Source organism: Thermobia domestica, chromosome 3, assembly GCF_964235325.1.
Source record: "Thermobia domestica chromosome 3, izTheDome1.hap1.1, whole genome shotgun sequence".
Classification (NCBI taxonomy): Eukaryota; Metazoa; Arthropoda; class Insecta; order Zygentoma; family Lepismatidae; genus Thermobia; species Thermobia domestica.
The window spans coordinates 17,231,423-17,252,220 of record NC_137456.1 but is presented as its reverse complement, the minus strand read 5'-3'; the positions used below and the strand labels follow the sequence as shown (position 1 = coordinate 17,252,220).

At 34.0% G+C, this 20,798-nt stretch overlaps 1 protein-coding gene across 38 annotated transcripts in view; it reads right to left on the bottom strand.

Moving 5' to 3' along the window:
* LOC145680198 (uncharacterized) overlaps nucleotides 1-20,798 on the bottom strand; it is a 490,330-nt gene that overhangs the window by 352,638 nt on the left and 116,894 nt on the right. Inside the window, exons 4-5 of one of the 38 annotated variants that reach the window (XM_081750466.1) lie at nucleotides 15,034-15,287; nucleotides 7,872-8,098 (exon numbers count right to left, since the gene is read on the bottom strand). The exons of 32 other annotated variants lie outside the window; for them this stretch is intronic. In XM_081750466.1, the coding sequence (XP_081606592.1) occupies nucleotides 8,022-8,098; nucleotides 15,034-15,287 (331 nt within the window). In that variant the 3' untranslated portion in view covers nucleotides 7,872-8,021. Of the gene's footprint in view, nucleotides 1-7,793; nucleotides 8,099-11,866; nucleotides 12,395-15,033; nucleotides 15,288-17,278; nucleotides 17,827-20,798 lie in introns of those variants that run through there. 5 more of the 38 variants (XM_081750487.1, XR_014130618.1, XM_081750486.1 and 2 more) reach the window with 5 other exon arrangements.

Sequence of the window (20,798 nt, the reverse complement as noted above, 5' to 3'; positions counted from 1 at the left end):
CAAATAAAGTAATTTAATTATTACGAGGGCATGCTGATAATTTTTGCCTACATTTTGTCAGATACTTTCAGAAATCGTCGAATTAGGGCAGCAGTTTGACTGGTGGTCTGTGACCTTGAGGTGCACCAAGTTTTAGGCCAGTGTGACGGTATTTTAAGAAGTTACAGGTGTAAACATTAAAGCATCTTTAGATACCCGGTTAAAACAGCGGGCAGTAATAGTTTCTCACAGCAGAGGGTGTTGTAGCTAGACATCGCTTGCATCGTCGAATGGTGCAAGTGTATGGTGCAGCATGTGTTGATGTGAGTACAGTACGCGTTTGGCCCAACAGGTCAAGGACGTAGATCCCGGCACTTCATCACTGAACAATGAACCCCATACAGGAAGACCACTGAGAGTGACAGATGATCATCATAAACAAGGTGCTGATGAACTGATTCGTCAGAATCGGAGAATCACATAGCAGGAACACCCTTGGCATCTCACGTGAAAGAGTGGCATTCAAGTCCTGAGTTCTACGCGGACGGAATGAAACGACTTGCTCATCATCGGCGCAAATGTATTACAGTAAATGGCGACTATATGGAAAAATGAGTACACAATCTTGTAGAGAATACTGTGTAAGCTATCATTTGATAGTACATACTTGGCTCTGTGATTTGTATTTTTTTATAACCTCGGAAGCAAAAATTATTAGCATCCCCTCGTATTATTTCATTAATTTTTTTACACGGAGTATTGTGCCTGTTTATTTTTTTTTTAATCCTCACATTATGGATTTGTAAATACAGTGCAAGTTGCTTATTAATTTTATCATTTATCAATAAAAAAATTGTTAGGATTGAATACAGCCCCTGCCCCACTTTTTTCATGTATAGTTTTAAAAAATTTTCTCTGGATTTGGATGTTATTTTATATGATTAATTGTTCTTTCTGCCTCCTCACACCAACATATCGGGTTGTTTTGGCGTTGTGTGAAATACTTTGGGTAAGTTCTGTGTGTATTCTCAAACGTATTAACTGAATTATGTAACATCAGAATTTATCCTATGGTTTTGTGTGTTACTTTTGCCTACACCCATTCTACTACCTCCCTTCCATTGTTTTGTGTGTATGTGTGTGTGTGGGTCTTTACAGCGGGCATATGGAAGAAGTTTGTATATGGAAGTTTGAAATTAGTTGAGGTAACTTCAGTTGCCGCCTGTCGGGAGGTTATATCGACTGACTCATTAATATATATTGCTGTATGTAGTTCGTGTGCTAAAAACTGGAAAGACTGAAAAATGCTGCCTTGGAGCAAGATTAGAAATGGGAAGACTGAAATTGGGCGGTGATCAATACAACAGCGCTGGATTAAAAACCGACAATTTCTATGGCTTGCATAGTATGTAATCACACAAATATACATTCATTGAAAAATTATATGACAGTATGGTGTATGCAGATCGCACTTCGACGCTTATGTGATATTCAAGCGCTAAGTTCTCACAAGTCCAGTTTGAGGGAACATTAACTTAACAATGGAGAGTCCTGGCTGCGCTGAGCGTAACTTTCATTTTTAGCTTTGTATGCTTTGCCAGAAATACTATACATTATGCAAATGTTTATGACAGCAAACAATTCAATGGACTTAAAACACTGGCAGACTTCTCTATTAAATCTATGTAAATCAACTAAGGTGAAGCTCTGGTACTTTTGTATTCTCAATACTAAGTAGTTTTTCATTCATATATCATATTTAGAACTAACAGGATATAAGTAGCTATAACCACAGCACTTGTACAAGATACTCTTTTGCTTTAAAATATTGAAAAAGAATGTAACAGTTAGTAAGAAGTGAAACTCCATTTATTTTATTATTCAATATACAGGGTGTTTCAAAACAACGCCGACACAGTTTGAGAGGTGATTCCTGACACCAAGATAAGACAAAAAATATAGACCAACCTGGGTGCACAAATGCTTCCTTTTGGAGTTATAGGATGCAAAAACATGAAAAACATGAACTGTAGAGATCTATAGCTCCAAAATTATAGGACATACCGTAGTCAAATTAAGACTTCACTTAGGAACTAATATGTGCTCTATCCAAATATCCATGTTTCAGATTCCTGCGGTACTTCCGCAACAATTTTTACAGAGGTAGTTGGTGAGTAGTTCAAATTACACGCCCGTAGCCAATTTTCCTCTATAAAAATTGTTGCGTGAGCACTTTAGGATTCTGAAACATGGGTATTTCGACAGAGCACCCAGGCCTACTAGTTCCTAAGTGAAGTCTTGATCCACTGTGATAGATCCCATAGTTACGAAGCTCTTTAAAGTTCATTTTCTCATGTTTTCGGCAGTCTATAACTCCGAAAGGAAGTATTTGTGCACCCAGGTTGGTCTATACTTTTTGTTTTATCTTGGTGTCAGGAATGATCTCCCAAACGTTGTCGGTGTTGTTTTGAAACACCCTGTATATATATCAAGCCTAGTATTTAAAAAAATCACTTGGATAAAATTATTTTAATATTCTAAAAGTTTACTTACATAACGTTTACTATCTGAATAATGTTAATTTATGCCTGGGTTTCAGTTATTTTATTATACAACAACAGACATACAGTGTTCATAAATGTTCTTGTTTCTGTTTTAATACTGATTACATTAGCTTTAATTAAAACGAGACTGGCATCTCTGTATGACAAACAACTTTGTAACAACCTATAACATTATTTGAATTTAAAGTGGTCTCAGTTTCTAACCCTATAAAATAATGATCAGTTCAGATAAAGGGAAAAGTTTTATTCTCTGTTTTACAGAATTTTGCCATAAAAGGACGAATCATATATACAAGCATAAATTGCATACTGATAGATAATAATATACAAAACTTCACGTTAACATGACAACCTTGCGACAAATTGGTTCCTTATTAATATTCTTCATTCGCCTGTTTCGCACCCTATCTGATAACATGCACTATGTACATATTTTGAATACGTTGTAGAAAGTATGTATCATTCAGCAGAAAGAATTAGATGTGTTTCTCTTAAAGTATTTACAAAACCTACGACTATAGTCATATCGACCATAACCCTAATGTAAAATACCGGTATTCGTTTATCTAACAGCATCCAGGGTAACGTAAAACAAAATTAACTTTTACTTATTTTAATACAAATGAGATTTAGTATGTTAGTTAATATAGATAGGTAAATTAAAATTAAATACAACGTTTGAATGTTACAATAAATAATTTTAATTTTCCATTCATAATTCGCATTTTTGGATCGAAAGATCCAATACATTTCAACCAAAAAATTTACTTGTAGGCTTTATGTCTGGAGAACAACATATAGTGTAGCCAAAACCAAACTATCACTTAAGTCAGTAAGATGTGCTTATTTCGTAAAAAATACGAAAACTCGATTTAAGGGTCGTCCAAAAATTTTGTGGCCCTTGATCCGAAGACTAATTATTGGCCAAGATCGCAATCTTTTGATCCATTCTTTTCCTTAAAATTCTTGTAATTAGGGTCTATAGCAATTAACCCACTAATGGAACCGAGAGTATAATTTTTCTATCGGAATCTTCTCCCAGGCAAAAGGAAACCCAGTCAGAACAAAATAGTAAAGTCACCAACTAACGACAGTAAGGCAGTCTTTATTGATTGGTAAATAAGCGCGCAAGTAATAATAATAATAATAATAATTTTGCCAGTTACATATATCCAATAATTGATGGAAGTTGGAATAGTTACACAAGGCGCTTTTTTTACGTTTTAAATATTTCTATACATATTGCTGCAACACAATATACAGAATCAACAGGATTAAGCAGTTTTTGGTCATTTTAGGAAAAACTTCTATCTCTTCTCGAATGTGCAAAGAGATATCATTGTGTGTGAATTAATTGCTTTGGAGCACACAAAGCTCCCCAGCAAATAATTTACTGGGGAGCTTCCTATTTCAATGTTACTATTTTTCGTCTACAAAAAAAGGCAATAAGATCTATTTTTAATCTATGGAAAGTAGTTTTCTTCATGTTAACGATGTATATTTATATAACACACGACAAAAGAACAACATATTTACATCACATCAAAATTATACGTGCACCAAAATAAGTGTCTTTCCTATGCTTACTAAGTTGTGTAATAAGCTCCCAACTTGGTTGAAGGATACCAAAACCATACCGAAATTAAAAATTGAGCTGTTCAATTTTTTTATGCGACAAAATGTATTATATTAATGATTATTTGGGAGATACTTTGTGAAATTAATGTAATATTAATTATATTGAAATGTCTTAATATTATTTGACATGTTCTATGTATTGGTCTCTGACTGATAATATACGAAATGGACGAATAAAGAAAGAATGGTCAACCTAGCAAACTTAGGGATACAAAATATCAGTAGTAAAAGCTCGAAAATTTCAGTAGATAATTTGAAAATTAGTAAAACATCGAATACACATATTAATGCAACTTCTGAGCTATTTAACTAAAACAATTTGCATGACTTTTTAAATCTGCTGCACTCACTCGCATTTTATTCTAAACAAAAAAAATCACAAACCTTTTTTTTTTTTGTCACTGAATAATTCAAGTTTAGTGTCCAGGACGATGGATTATCTTATTCCCATTACACTATCTCCTTTCTCACCGTTGCTGTTACGTTTTAATTTTTCTCCTCTCCCTCTTCTTTCTTCCTGTTGTACATGTCAATGTCAACTTCTATCCCTTTTCCTAACTGAACCAAAAACGACCAACAGGTGAAATTTGAAAACAGTTTATTGGTATGTAGTATTCTGTTGCCAGTTTGTTTCTTGGTTTTAGTTTCTAACAAGATGGACGCAAAATACACACATTCCACCACCGTACTTGAATTAGGAAGGCTTTTAATACATCATACATATTTAGACGAAAGGAAATACAGAGTGTATGAAAAAGGACAAGCAAACAAAATACATCAAGTCTTTTCCCCTTATACTTAAAGAGGTTCAATGTGGCTTCCACTGGTGATGCTACACACACCCCATTTGAAGTCTCACTTGCTCTACAACGTCTTCAGACGTATGGAGACGACATGAAGATTTGTCGTGTCTTACTAAACATTCAGTTTCAATAAAACACTTATACCACTGATAAATAGTAGGCCTACTGGGAGAATTTTTACTATACTTTGCACGAAAAATACGTTGCATAGTTCCCTCAGACTTGGATTCTTCTAACCAAAAACACACAGCTAGCAGCTCGGGACCAGCAAAGGCAGCAATCTTTGCTGCAACTGCCGCTAGCGCTTGCGGTGGCTTGTTTCTGAACTAGTGTACTATGTGAGTCAAAACCTGATGTATTTTGCTACAAAATGGCACCAAAACCATGTCTATAAGATGAACTAATAAATCAATGTAAGTTTTCAAAGTCGTAAAGTCCTTTTTCATACACCCTGTATTGGTTTAGAGTCCCCATGTTTTTTTGTCTCTAACACTAATCTGAAAGTATTGTGCGATATTAGCAAGTCAAATACTAAGTCTGAGTTCTTCACTCTGCAAGTTTGCCTGCCAAAATCACAGACTAAAGTCAATACAAAATCAATAAATTGTATCACAGTTAATTATAAGGGTTTCCTAATCTTGTGAGAAATCATTTCTGCAGCAGCCTAAAGCCTGTCTTCTACGGCTGTTAACGTAAACATTTCTCTATTACTTATTATTTCTTAATTCATTATTAGGCATGTTGAAAATGGACTATCCGGTTTGCCATAAGGACCAAACCGTGTCAGGTGATCAGATGAAAAGTTGCCTTACGATTAAAATCGAATCTGGAGATTCCAAATCCAGAAGTGAGATATGTCAAGCACATAACCTCCGCGTGGGTGCCCTGGGTAATTCGAAGAAGTTGAATATACCTTATCATCATTATTGATTTTACTGAAATAACTTGACTTTTGACAATGTTCTATCATATTTACTTTACATCCTATACATTATTTCTAAGCTTTTCATTGTCTTTGCAATAAGCTTTGAATTAGCCATCTCCTTATTATAGTTTTTGAAATATGTGGACGACTTTAGTTTTTTCATTGATTTTCCACTGACTTCAATGTTCGTGTTTCGTGATCTTTTACTATGTTCCATCCATTTTAGGACAATCTCTTTTTTGACCTACATAGTCTGTTCTATATTTAAGTTGATTTTCAGCCATCTCCCTCTTTTGGTTTTCGAGATAAGTGGAGGAATTTGTTTTTCATTGATTTTCCATTGACATTAATGTTAATGTTTCGTGCTTTTAGACTATGTTTCATCCATTTTAGGATAATTTCCTTCTAGAATATAGAATCTACATAGTCTCTTCTACATTGGAGCTGAATTTCAGCCATCTCCCTCTCTTGGTTTTTGAGATAAGTGGAGAAATTATTTGTTTTTCATTGATTTTCCATTGACATTAATGTTAATGTTTCGTGCTTTTAGACTATGTTTCATCCATTTTAGGATAATTTCCTTCTAGAATATAGAATCTACATAGTCTCTTCTACATTGGAGCTGAATTTCAGCCATCTCCCTCTCTTGGTTTTTGAGATAAGTGGAGAAATTATTTGTTTTTCATTGATTTTCCATTGACATTAATGTTAATGTTTCGTGCTTTTAGACTATGTTTCATCCATTTTAGGATAATTTCCTTCTAGAATATAGAATCTACATAGTCTCTTCTACATTGGAGCTGAATTTCAGCCATCTCCCTCTCTTGGTTTTTGAGATAAGTGGAGAAATTATTTGTTTTTCATTGATTTTCCATTGACATTAATGTTAATGTTTCGTGCTTTTAGACTATGTTTCATCCATTTTAGGATAATGTCCTTCTAGAATATAGAATCTACATAGTCTCTTCTACATTGGAGCTGAATTTCAGCCATCTCCCCCAAAATCTGTTCACAATATTGCAACCGGATGAGCCCTTAGTAGATCTCTTTGAAGTATCGGCAGGGTTGAAAGCACTAACCACAGTACTTTACTATTTCACTTACTTATCAAATTGGTATTCAAAAACCTGATTGGCTAGTAAGGCTTTACTCTCGCGTTTACAGAGAGATGGGCAAATTATGGAGTGTTTTCCAATTAGACTTAATAATACAGACACCATGCAAAAGAAAACTAGTATTGCTTTATAAAACTGATTTCCTTTCTTATAATATCCTGGATAACTAATGAGTTTTATGACCAATACATTTAGCACAATTTTATTTCTCATCACCGTCTCCTTTAGCCTAGCCGGCATATCCGTGGGACGTAAAACTCAATATTTTCATTTTTTAAAATTATTAACATGTAAAATTCTCCCGTTGTTTGTTTCACCACAATACTCGTTTAATCAGCCATCATTTCAACCTAAAAGCAAAACACACATTTCTAGTACACAATTGAACTGAACTCATGACGAAGTTTAAAATCGCGCATGATTACACGGAATAGCACTATTACTTCAATAAGCAAGTGACTGCAATATTATTACGAACTTTTAATCTTGTTCTCGTCTCGAATTAGTGTTTTAGTTCTATATGTATGTTTAACAGTAAAATAACACTTTTAGTGATGAAAAGTACATGCGTATATGAGCATGCTTTTGTTACAGATAGCTTTCGTTCATGGTCACTCAAAAGTAACACAGAAGAGACAATAAATTGTATTTAGCAAGCATGCTACCGTAAGACCACACGAAATCCCTTCCATACAAAAGTTCCTTAACAAAGTACCATTCATCTCATTAATGTGATGTCCAGAAACCTGAAAATCATGAAGATCATTACCATTTCTTGTCCTGTGCTGACATTTGGAAGATTCTCATCATTCACACTCTACGAAGGGATGACGGGTAATACTGTGTCTCTTCAAATTTCCCTTCCGGTTAAATGATTTCCCACATATTACACAGACGAACGGGCGTTCTCCAGTATGTGTTAACATATGTCGGTGAAGGTCCACAGGAGATCCAAAACATTTTGCACAGATCTCGCAAAAACGTATTTTCTTTTTCTTTATTCGTTTCTTAGGCTGAGGATTCCCACTGCCATCCAAAGGAACCTCCACTTTTGGTGGCAAATTTGAAGTATAGCTGAAAATAAAATGATAAATTACAACTAAATAAAGTTATTATTTGTATATCAGGATCAGCTAACGTATTCTCTTTCGAAAAAGTAAAATGAATCAATGACAGCAGTTAACCCAGTAATGGAATTAAAATTATCTTTATTTTTATCGGAATTTTCTCCCTATCAAGGAGAAAACTCAGTCAGAATAAAACACTAAAAACATAAACTAACAAGTCAGATATTCTTTATTGGTTTGTAAATAAGAGCAAAAATGTATGTGTACTAGTTATTTATACCGCAAGTAAAACTGAAAAATATGAATTGTATAGATCTATATGGGATTAAGCAGAGATTACATGACACTATTTCGGATGGATTACATACCGCACTATCCTAAGTCTCGTATGGACATGAAATGTACGATTTTACCCAACAAAAAATGAAGTGTTTTTGTTTTGTAAACCTGTGAATTGTCTGACAACAGTTACATGTATAACAGTGCTGCCATCTGTTTTTCTTGTCTTGGCACGTAAGAAGGCAGAACTGCTACTCTTGTAACATACCACTTGTAAGACTATTCACAAGTTTACAAAAGTATTATTGTGACCGATTACAGAAAACATAGAACGTTATTAGTTGTTTGGTATAAATGCCAAATATACTGCGTAAAGCTAGGCTTACACCAAACAAAAACAATGCTCGGAAGGCGATGTCCTTGGTGTTGAATTAACATAGAAGAAACATGTTAAAGTGGTAGTCATTTTGTGTTGTTTCATCTCATTTTTTGCTGTGTAAGCAACCAGATTGTCCACGTTAACGAATCGTATCCATAATATCACTCAATTTAAGAAACACAATTATGATATGTAAGAACTAAAAGTGAACCAAAGAGATGTAATTACGTATCTCACAATCGAATATAATTTATCACTAGAACAGCAAGATAAAACAACCAACCGAATCAAAGATAGCATACATGGTATGCATTACATAGGTAGATTATAAAATGATTGACGCAATCACATGCGTCTATATATATATATATATATATATATATATATATATATATATATAGGGTCGGATTCAGGATTTTCTGAGGGTGACTGCACCATTAACTACCAAAATAACCAGTCTCATTGAAACTCTTCAAAGTGATATGCAACAATATTCTTTTCATCTGACAACGCTGACACACAGACCTCAAGGGGGGAGTATTTTAAAGAGGGTCGCAAGTGATATGCATGAAAAATTGTTTTTCTCTTCCTAGACTGTTTTCTTCCATACTTGACAAATTTTATATTGCTTTGTTTGGTGAATCTTTTTCCTTCAACCTTCAGAAAATCGACTTAAAACAATAGCTTTTGCAAAACTCTTTCTTTTAAGCCCCAAACGGAAGCACGATGGCAGAAAGTTACGGAAAGTGTTGTTATTTCCACTGCTAGCTTCTCATTTTAGATAGTGTATATTTACAATGAATATATATAGTATTGTATGAGTTTAACCGAACTTGGCATATGATGGTAGACAAGTCCAGTGTTGCCAGATCTTAAAATTAAAAAGTAGCGAGATTGTGCTCCAAAAGTAGTGGATCTGAACTATTTGTAGCCCAAACATAACAATATCAGACCTCAGATGTCTGGGATAGCAATGGTCAGGCAGCAACCGCAGTTGCGAATTGTTGGCGGTGATATGTTAGACCAAACGCCATACTACAGCAGCTCGTATAAAATGGGCAACTTTTCTGATTTTCAAGGAGATACATTTGCTTAAGTCAATTTTGTGGGCCCTGAAATACACTTTACAAGGTTTAAAGTATGTTTATTCACTTTTATCCCTCACTTCTTTAATTCAGTTGCTGAATTCCTTATTTGGGGGCCACGAATTCTCAAAGTTTTATTGTAACCCTATTTACGCATTATGTTCATATGGACAATACATGAACACAAGTATATTTGCGGTGTTGATATTTACACAGCTTCGAATAGCTAATAGGCTCAGGCATTAACTGAGATAGCAACACAGTCAATGATATTGCAACAGCTCAAAATTAACAAGTGTAGTTGTCAGATCTGGAGATGAATAGTACTAAAACAAGAAATAAACTAGTATCGAACATGTTAGTTTTAGTAAAACTATTATTTATTGTGAACAGAATGCTCAACAAACGAAGGTTTTATTGTAATAAATAAAACTAATAATTCATTATTTCATATATAAAAATAAAAAAAAAAACTTGATTTCAGTGGTAAAGCTTGATTTCAAAATTGCAGTTTATAATTTAATATTTATTACAAGACAAAACACCAAACTAATTAGTATTTGATTGCCAAATAATATGAGTAGCATGCATGACATGTTCTTAAAGTCTTATCATAATAAATGCCTATCACAATGTTTTTGGAATTATATAGGGATGTGCATATGTGTAGAATGAATCAACAGTCTGTTGTTTTTTTTGAATAGAATACTTAATTATGACAAACAGCCAAGCTGTTGTCTCGAGTATTATACTCGGACATTTTATAAATCTCTTAAAACGATGTAAGTTAAATGAAAGCACAAAAAACTGGAACTAAAATTTAACTTTACGGGCTCTTTTGGCTGCAAAGGTTTTTACAATGTCCTCAAAATATAGCTTTGAAGCTAACTTATGCTCTAAGTTTCTGATACAGTGAAACCTCTGAATAACGGACCCCAATGGGACATGAATTTTTGTCCGTTACTGAGAGGTGTCCGTTAGAGAGAGGTTACAGGAATTTAATTTCTCACAACGGTAATTGTATGCAGTAATATACAGTAAATACATTATGTATGTGCGTAAATACGTAAAATTCAATATGAAAATACTCTATTTCGTACGTATTTAAATTACTGGGAGGGATGAAGGAGACATTCATTTCTGTTAAATAATACTACTGCTGAGGGATGTATTAATATATTCGTATACTGCAAAACATAATACGTGTATGGTAATTTTCTTAAGTACATATCATTACCCTGTAAAAAATATCCATTTATTCACTTGTTATCTATGAAATTGTCGAAAAGATGCAAGACCGAGAGGAAAAAGGACTAAATTTGTTAGGGCAGAGAAGATCTTTCGCATACAAGTCTTGGCCATACGACTGCATGAGTGTTATTGCTTATTGAAGGTTTTCTAGGATTTCCACCAGAAAGCAGTCTATTGCGGGCAGAAAAAAGAAGAATTTTAAGTTCAGCTTGAAACTATTCTGTTTGATGGTTCACCAGGTCTAGACTCATGATAGATACCCTTGCAGCGAAAACACTTTTTGTCTATTGTAATACATCACAGAAGCGAGAATAATCCCTGTCCGTTATGAAGAGGTTATTGAAACGTTTTGGGGGAAAATGGACTGTCCGTATCTGAGAGTGACCGTGAAAGGGAGGGTTTTGTTCCGTAAGAAAACATTTATTTTTTTGCCGGGACAAAAGAATGTCCGTATTATAGAGGTGTCAGTTAAGGGGGGTTTCACTGTATATATATATAGTTTGCTAAAACTCTCCTTTTCTTGCTTTATAGTGAAAATAAATGTTTACCAAGTTTTGCGCCAGCGGCACAAGCCCCGTTTGCCCCTTCCCCTTAGTTACGTCATTGAATCCGTAATTTAGAATGTTAGGATTAAGTGTAACAGGTATCTAGTATTAAGTAAGTTACTTAAAAAAAAAAAAAACAAGAAAGGAAAAAGAACAGTATTAATGGCGAAAATTACGTCATCTATAATCTCTGTATTCTATTACAAGCTTAGAAATTTTATAAACTCAAAAGAATTAAATCATTTTAGAATATTTTAAAAATGATTTTATACTCTTCCTGTTGCATTTCTTGAAGGAATTTAAAATAAGATACAGGATCTTAAAATTAACTTACACTGCTGCACAATTATCTCATCACACATTGCATTTAATAACATTAAGAAACAGGTGTCATGAAGTCACATGAAAACCTCATGGCGTATTACATTCCTTAAACAGATACCACTTCTCTATTCAAATATTATTAACCACCATAGAAATAATCTCAAAACACTTCATTTTCAACCTTGCAACCACACAAAATAGACATTTTTCACTTTATGAAGAGATGTCGGATGACGGTATGTCTCTTCAAATTTCCCTTTTGATTAAATGACGCTCCACATATTGAACACTTGTATGGGCGTTCCCCCGTGTGAGTTACCAAATGTCGTTTAAGATCCGCTGGACAGAAGAAGCATTTTGAACAAAGCACACAACAATACTTCTTAGAAGAAATCTTCCCTCTCCCACTCCGTTTTATTCTTGATGATATTCTTAAAGAGCTGAAAGGAAAATGATAAAATCCAACTAAATGGGAGTTATTTTTTGTACATCGAAACCAACTGTCAGGAGGTAAAGTATTAATATTCTAATATGTTAATGTATGAAAAAAAAAAAAAACTGTATACAACTATCGCAAAACGGCGTAACTTTTATTTCAAATTATCACAAAAAGCATTAACGAAGACTGAATCAGTTATATTCTAACAGATAATAAAGAATAACTGTCAGTTCTTTTAGATATGAATTCGTTACTTCTGAAAATAGGGATTTTGGGCTAGATTTATCTTTCTATCAAAATGATTGAAGATAGCTATAAATATGAGGCCACTAGCTTTTTATGCTTTAAATAGTTTTCTCTTATATGGTTAAGTAAATTTGCCAAGCGCAAACTAGAGACAACTGTAATTTTCCGCGAAACATGGAAAGCACAACTTACTTCCGAGGTGTCCCAAACGATCTGAAGTTTTCAATGAATTCATAATACACAATACGATGTAAAGATATCTTGTAACTTTAGAACAGCTAAAGGGAGTGACAGCATATCATGGATGCAGTTAATGAAGGTAGAACTACGTCTATTAATTACTGTGTATCAGGGTTGGCTGGTTTAAACCAAGGTTTAAACGACCTGGTGTTAAAAAAAAAAAAAAAAAAAAAAAAAAAGTGGTTTAAACCAAATAACGAAAAATGTTCGTAAAAGTGTGTGTTTGTAAAATCTTGATGAACACACATTTGTGGGTCATCACGTTTCACACCCTATATTATTCGTATTATATTCAGACCTAAATTCCCCATTCATCACTCAAAAAGATTATACTACAAAGGCAACTTTTTTATATATAAGTTTATAAATGTTTGTTTCGTGATTTTTTTGTAGCTGTTATTATTGTTATGTAATTGCAATCAAAGAAAAATTCTAAATATTGTTTCGTTTCAATGTTTACTATTGATAAAATACATCGAAATACCGTACTTTGTGTGTGTGTGTGGGGGGGGGGGGGGGTGGCTCATACAGACCCCACAAGAGGCATTTAGTGAAATGAGAAGTATCTTTGGTATCTATTTATGTATAAATGAGTCTGTATAAACTTTATTCACTTTTCTTACTGATATGCAAACTAAGTCGTTGTATTTCTTTAATTCTTCAATTAAAGTCGTTGTTAACTAAATTAGTTCTTCTGTACTCCGTAGTACTTTGAAATTGTCCATATGTAATTCTGTATAATGGTTTCACTTGTGCAACTGTTTATCTTTTTGTCCTTCTGAAATGACTCTTGACATTTATATTAAGAAGCATGTAAAGATTAGTACAATGCATTTTTATCAGGATTCCTTCGTGAGTGAGTCGGCAGACGTATCGCATTTGGGGCCAATTAGTCCTGATTCCGAGTTCAAATGGAGGACAATTTCTCTTGGATGTAACTCGAGAAGCAGTTTTTATTCCGCTTTAAGCTTATGTGACCCCTTTCAGCATGACCGTTTTTTTTTTTTTTTTTGGTTCCAGCATAATCGTTTTTTTTTTTTTTTTGTTTTTTTCAATAAAAAACATGGTTTTTGCCAACCCTGCTGTGTATAGTACCATCATGGCTGCCATCTTGGATTCAAGTCCAAAAGTTTTAATAGGAAGGGATTATGTGACGTTTTGCAGCGCTTTGCACCACAAACACGTCCGACGTTATTTCCAACTTAACTCCAATAATGTTATAGTTATTATTATTATTAATAATAATATTATTATTACCGCTACCTTACAATTGTGTTTCCAAACTTACAAGGTACACTCATGTCCAAAATGATTGTCGCATAACTATAACTGTCATCTTGTACGAATATAATTTGATAATGATTTTGCAGGGTACTTTTAATACTGATACTATGTGTAAAATCGGGAAATGTATATTTGTGGTAAATTTCATAAGAAAAGAATTATAAATACGAAAATTAGAATGGGTAAAACAAAATGTTGCTAAATTGACAATAAAGTTTTATTTTCGTTTTATTGTTCTTATTTATTGCTCTTTTGACATCAAATTTGCCACATACATGTCTTTGCCGATTACACGCCTACTATCATTATAAGAAATACTGGGCGGATTCGTTATCAAATTATATTCCTACAACAACATATGTATAGACATGCGACAGTAATTTTGGACATAAGTGTACCTTTGCCCCATGTTATATATTAAATGCATTGAAAACTTAAGGTCCCTTGGAGCACCATTAATATTATTAAATTGAGTTGATTTCACTCATGAATTTCTTTGATCTGATACGGAACCATTTCAGGCGTAAGAAATATAATTTTAAGTGAAAGAAACTAATTAAAAAAAATGTATATAACATAATAGCATATACTTCAATACGAAATATTAAATTTGCATTTTTTCTTTTTTTTCGGCAGGAAGTGTTAATGTTGTTACCTCTATGAAGAAATTCATTTCCAAAATGTTTAAATACTTTTATACACTTCATTACAATACATTATATATATAAACAAGCAAATTTAAAAGTAATTTTTTAACAATCTACATATTTATTTTAGAATTCTCGAAGAAACTGTATCGCAGCCTCGTTAAACATATTTTACAATTATGTCATGTCCTATACTATAGTACTATATGCATGTTATCCATACTTCCTCGAAAATGACGCATTATGAAGTGTCTTTTCAAATTTGATTTGCGGTTAAACGCTGCTGAACACACACTGCACTGATGTGGACGTTCTCCCGTGTGTGTTAACATGTGTCTTTTAAGATCTGACGAAGAACACAAGGATTTCGAACAGATCTCACAACAATGCTTCGTCTTCTTTTTCTTCTTAAATGCCTTTCTACTCTCGTAAACAGCCGTAGAAAGGTCTATTGTTGTTGACAATCTCGAAGTCAAGCTGAAAGTAAAACGATAAATTTCAACTAAATATGTGCTACTTTTTCTGCCAGAATACTCATAGTTTTATATAGTATTCTTGTAATGGGGTATAGGCATGCACGAATGGTAAAAATAAACAATAAGTTATTATTTAAAGAAAAATATTCCTTTGAGATATACAAAACTGAGAAACAATACACTTGCTTGTTTCACATCCATTAGTCGTATAAACTAAAGAAGAATCATTCAAGAAAATGTGTAATGTATCAGTAATAATGGTCCCTAAAATCATTAAAAAAAGGTGAGGGACTAATTTTGGAATTAGCCGCAAGGGTATGGCTTAAAACCATGTACCCTTATGATATACCATGTGACCTAGGGGAGTGGCTAACTTTGGATTTCCCGCGGGGGCGGAGCCCAAGACCACTTGACCTCTATCAACCAATCAGAATCGTCAAATTTTTGCTGACTCGACTATCTATAGAGGGACTACTACTACTCTCTCTCATTAACTATGATTTAACTTGCGACATTTTCCATCATATGTGAATACCACTGCACCATCGTTTCGTGAAGTTCGGGAATATTCTGATTTATTTACCTATTTCAGTTAATCACTGTGTACTTGATCAATATGTCTTCAATTCATACAGCAACGAACCAATTTTTAGTGACACAATTTCAGCTGTAACATTTTATACATCACTGAGAAGCTGTTGGGAGAAACAAGTGAATTCTTTGACTCTAACCTATTTACCTATCTGCAAATCTTCTTTTCTCTTTATTCCTACTCTTACATTCACTACTTTTTCCCCTGAACTTTTTTTTGCAGTTTTTTTTTCTTTTTTAACATTTCGAACCGGACCATTAAATGTGAAGATGTTATCTACCTTTCGATTTTCTGTTGAATTTGAAATACTTTTGTACTATTCCACTCCAACTCACCTTTTCGTAGAAAATTAGGCAGTTATGAATCGCTTCAACAAATGTATTTGTACAGTGTATTACTTTATACCTCTCGAACCACCCGACCGATTTCGATGAAATTTTCAACATAGATGAGGTTCGGGTCTACGATGATTCCTGTTATTTCACTCTGACGGTGCAACTTACGGGAGGGAAAGATATAAAAACGATTGAATATACCGATATTAGTCTCGAATCCATAGTTTTCGGGATTGCTGAGATGAACAGTGACACTTCCCATGCCGTTTAAATCCAAATTCAGCTCTCAATAGTAATATTTAATTTTCATTTATATAGATTACTTATTATTTTCTGATTTTTCTTTATATTTTCTTTGTTTCTATTAACCCAGCAAAGCGGGTAATTGACGCTCGGATTCAAAATAATTCAAAGACATGTTTAATAAATAATCAGTGAATAATACAGGGGTGCCCACAAAGGGGGGCTATGACGCAAACTGCGTCATTGAAATATTTGGGGGGTAAAAATCTATATAAATATGTTTGAGAGGGTGTAAAAATTAATCGAAAAGATTTTTTTTCATGGAAGAACACCTACGGATAGACAATTGAGGGGGGTGCGTCATGGACATGAGGGGTGGTGGTCACCACTGAATAATACACTACTTTTACGCCATTTTGTTTCTTTCAGTGCTGACAGAGTTTCATTACCGGGAACATGTTTCTGTAACGTAATATTAAAGAAGTGGACCAACAGTTTAACGTGGGATCCAAACAACAGTAGTTTCTTGTTGTATCTACGAAAGTATACCAATATATGCCGAAATTGTTCCATAAACTCGAACTTAATTATGGATTTGGGAAATTTAAGACATAAAATAGTAGGTATTGTTCAAGAACTTTACTACTTTGTTATACACGAGATGATCTTAAAATATATACATAGCATCACTGAGTTTTCTGTAAATGTTGGTTCCTAACAGCTTCCATTTCGAGTTTCTTTAACCAAAGACTTGATATCAAAATATCAAAACTAGAAACCAGATAAAACACCAGGAAAGCATTACAATTCCTTTGCAGTTACCTCTCTCTAACGTGAACTCCTAATATCTGGAAGTATTCCGACAAAGTCTATATCAGAAGATATGCAGAAGTCACTGCCCCCAGTTCCAAGATCATATTGCACAAGTATAGCCTTACGTAATTTTGTCCTGATTTACATACTAATCAAATTATTTTTATAGAAGTCATCTCAAATTTACAGTCTCCCTTCTACCCATCTTCATTCTGGAAACTCTGGAAAATCCACTCTATTTTGGCAAAGTATTCAACTGAAATCCGAAACAAACTTTGAAAGCAAATGCGTCTTTATTATAATACAAAAACTTGATTTATAGCTTATGAAGGCTCAAGTAATGTCTCTTCAAATTTCCCTTAAGATTAAACGTTGTTGAACATATTCTGCATTGGTATGGACGCTCTCCAGTGTGTGTTAGCACATGTCTCCTAAGATCTGCTCCTGAACCGAAACGTTTCGAACAAAACTGGCAACAATGTTTCTTCGCATTAGATATCTTGCTCTCACAACCATCCAGGGAAAGTTCTCTTCTCGGGGAATTTCTTGCAGTGAAGCTGAAAGTAAAACGACAGTTTACAACTAAATATGTATTGCATTGTAGATACATCAATACTAACCGTTAAGTTTTAACGTTTCCACACATTTCGTGAATACAACTGGATGTAAACGATACGCGGTCCAAGCACGGTACTTTATCCGACAGAATATTGCTAAGCGCCTGACATACTAAAAATAATACAAAATTCACCATTTTTCTTTTGCTTGTTTTTCATAAGTGAAAGGAGATAATGAGATGCAACACAATCATAGATAATGTTATTCTACAACAGAAAATATGAACCTGAAGAATTTTCAGTATTGTCATCCATAGAAATTACAGTGTTGCCCGAATAACATTTCCCCCAAAATCTAAGTTAAGGCAGCGACCAGAGGAATGAACTCAACTGCATTTGATTACGTATCATGTTGTTTTGGTATTTTCTGAACTACTTTCTAAATAATAATATTATTTAATTATAATAACTGTATGTTAAAATTATTTTGTTTATTACAAACTAAATACAATTATTATTTAAGAAGTAGTTCATAGGATTCCAAGATAATAATCAAATGCAGTTAAGTTCGTTCCTCTAGTTGCTGCCTTAACTTAGATTTTGGGGGAAATGTTATTCTGGTAACACTGTAATTTCTATGGATGGCAACACTGAAAAATTTGTAGGTTTATATTTTCTGTTGTAGAATAACATTATTTATGACTGGCAAATTGCATTTCATTATCTCCTTTCACTTATGAAAAACAAGGAAAAGGAAAATTGTAAATTATGTATTACTTTTGGCATGTCACACTCTTAAGGAAAGGAAGTGAATGGTGTATTTCACAGCTACAAGCAGTGTTGCCAATTTAGTCACTTTATGACTAAACCTAACCATTTTGAAATGTTATTTAGCCAGTAAAAATTAGTTTAGATCTCAGCTATAATTCTGATCAACTCTGCGTCCAAAGTTTCCAGTTTCTAGACATTTGCGCTTAGCGGTAGTTGAATACTTACGAAATCAAAATTTCAATAAAATTATGAATAACAGAATGAGATATGAGTTGTTATTTTGCTAATCCCTCTTCCCGTAACAGTACTTACAATACCACTCACAATCTATCTTACGTATCTTATATAACATTTTCACTTACTAGCACGGCCTCAGACAATTCGGAATTCTGGTACAACGAAACCTGTCTACGTTGGCCACCATCGGTTCCATTGAAAAGTGGCTTACTTAGACAGGTGGCCAAGTTACACAAAGTGTGATCGGTGTATTTTTAAAATAGGATTTTTAATAACACTTGATTTTTAAAATTCTTTTTGGCATATATGCACATTCTAATTTTGTAGTTCTTGTATAGTATCGTCTACGTCCTGTTATTAAGCTACAAGTGTTTCCCTCGGAGTAAAAGATGTTTTGAGAAAATCTTAAGGGAATTCACATCTACAAACCTCCGCTACCTTTGGACAAGCCGTCAGGTGCCCATAGTTGACAAGTGAGATGGTTAGCTTGAACCTTGAGAATTTTCCGGAACTACTAAAGCTCCCCACTGATGAAAGGAGGGGATATAGCTAATGGTTTTACCAAAACAGACAGGGTAAACAAATACATACAACTATTTCCTGAATTCCCGTACGTACTTTTTCTTGTTCACATCTTCCTTGAACAATCCTTTATTAGGGTGGTGTTCTGGTCATTGATCTCCAAGAACAAATCGTGGGAATCCATGCTTCTTTATTTCCAGTCGCAAATACAGACCATCTACCTCTCATATAAGAATACGAAGGAGTCACAAGAAAAATAACAAAACGGTTATTTTGCGTGGCCAAGATACGCACGCAAATTTATCATTATCATCATATGGTACACACTGCTTCAATGCGGCCAACTTCCAAGATAGACAGGTGGCCAACTTACAGAATAATAAGTAATGAATGTCTTATGGGAAAATGCAGGTCCAAGACCAACCAGGCCAAGATGAGCAGGTGGCCAAGTTGACAGGTTTTACTGTACTCCCTTCTTTCATAGCTAATTTCAACGCTTCTTTGTGAACAAGAATTTTCAGTTATGTTCGGCGAGGATAATATATTTTTAGTGATACCTTAGAGCAAGGGTTTCAACGAATTGAATTGAATTTTTGACTTTAGCGTCCCTTTCAGCAGCGAGGCTATATGAGATATGAAGCTACAGCTTAACGTGGAATCCGAACCACATAAATTCCAGCCGGGAATATAACTTGAGTCTCCCACGCCAAAGGCGCGTACGCTAACCGCTTAGTCACGAAGGAGCTCAATAGTTCCAAAGAAATGCAGTCAACAATATCGTAGAGATTGAGGTCGAAGATAGGAATTCAAGGGATGTGTAACACCTCAATGGTGGAATCAGACCATACTGTAAGTATTTTAAGTGTGACTTAAAAGTAAATGTTGTTTGAGAATACCAAGAATAATACCAGAGAAGTGTGCAATGAAACGATAACATATTCTGCCTGTTATTAAATTTTGATAGCTACAAATTTAACACAGATTTAGCCATTTTTAGCTACATTCTTTGTCATTTAGCTATTTAAAAAAAAAAAAAACTGTTGGCAAAAGTGCCTACAAGTGCATTAGCTTGTTACCGAAAAGCTCAACCAGAGAAAATCTATGCCTTACGTATTAAATGTCATTTCTGCATAAGAAGATCTAATATATTTCAATCAAAAATTTTCTTGTAGGCATTATATCCGGAGAACTACATATAGTGTAGCCAGACCCAAACTATCACTAAAGGGTGCAGACTACTAAATATTTTTCAAAAGCTAACACTTTTTCTGTTGCCCGTTTTTCGTAAATGAGAAGAGATAATGAAATGTAACATCGTAATAATATATAATGTTATTCTTCACCCGAAAGTACGAATCGGAAGAATTTTCAGTGTTGCAATCCATAGAAATTAGTGTGACTAGAATTTGAATTACCCAAAAATCTAGGTTAAGGCAGCCACT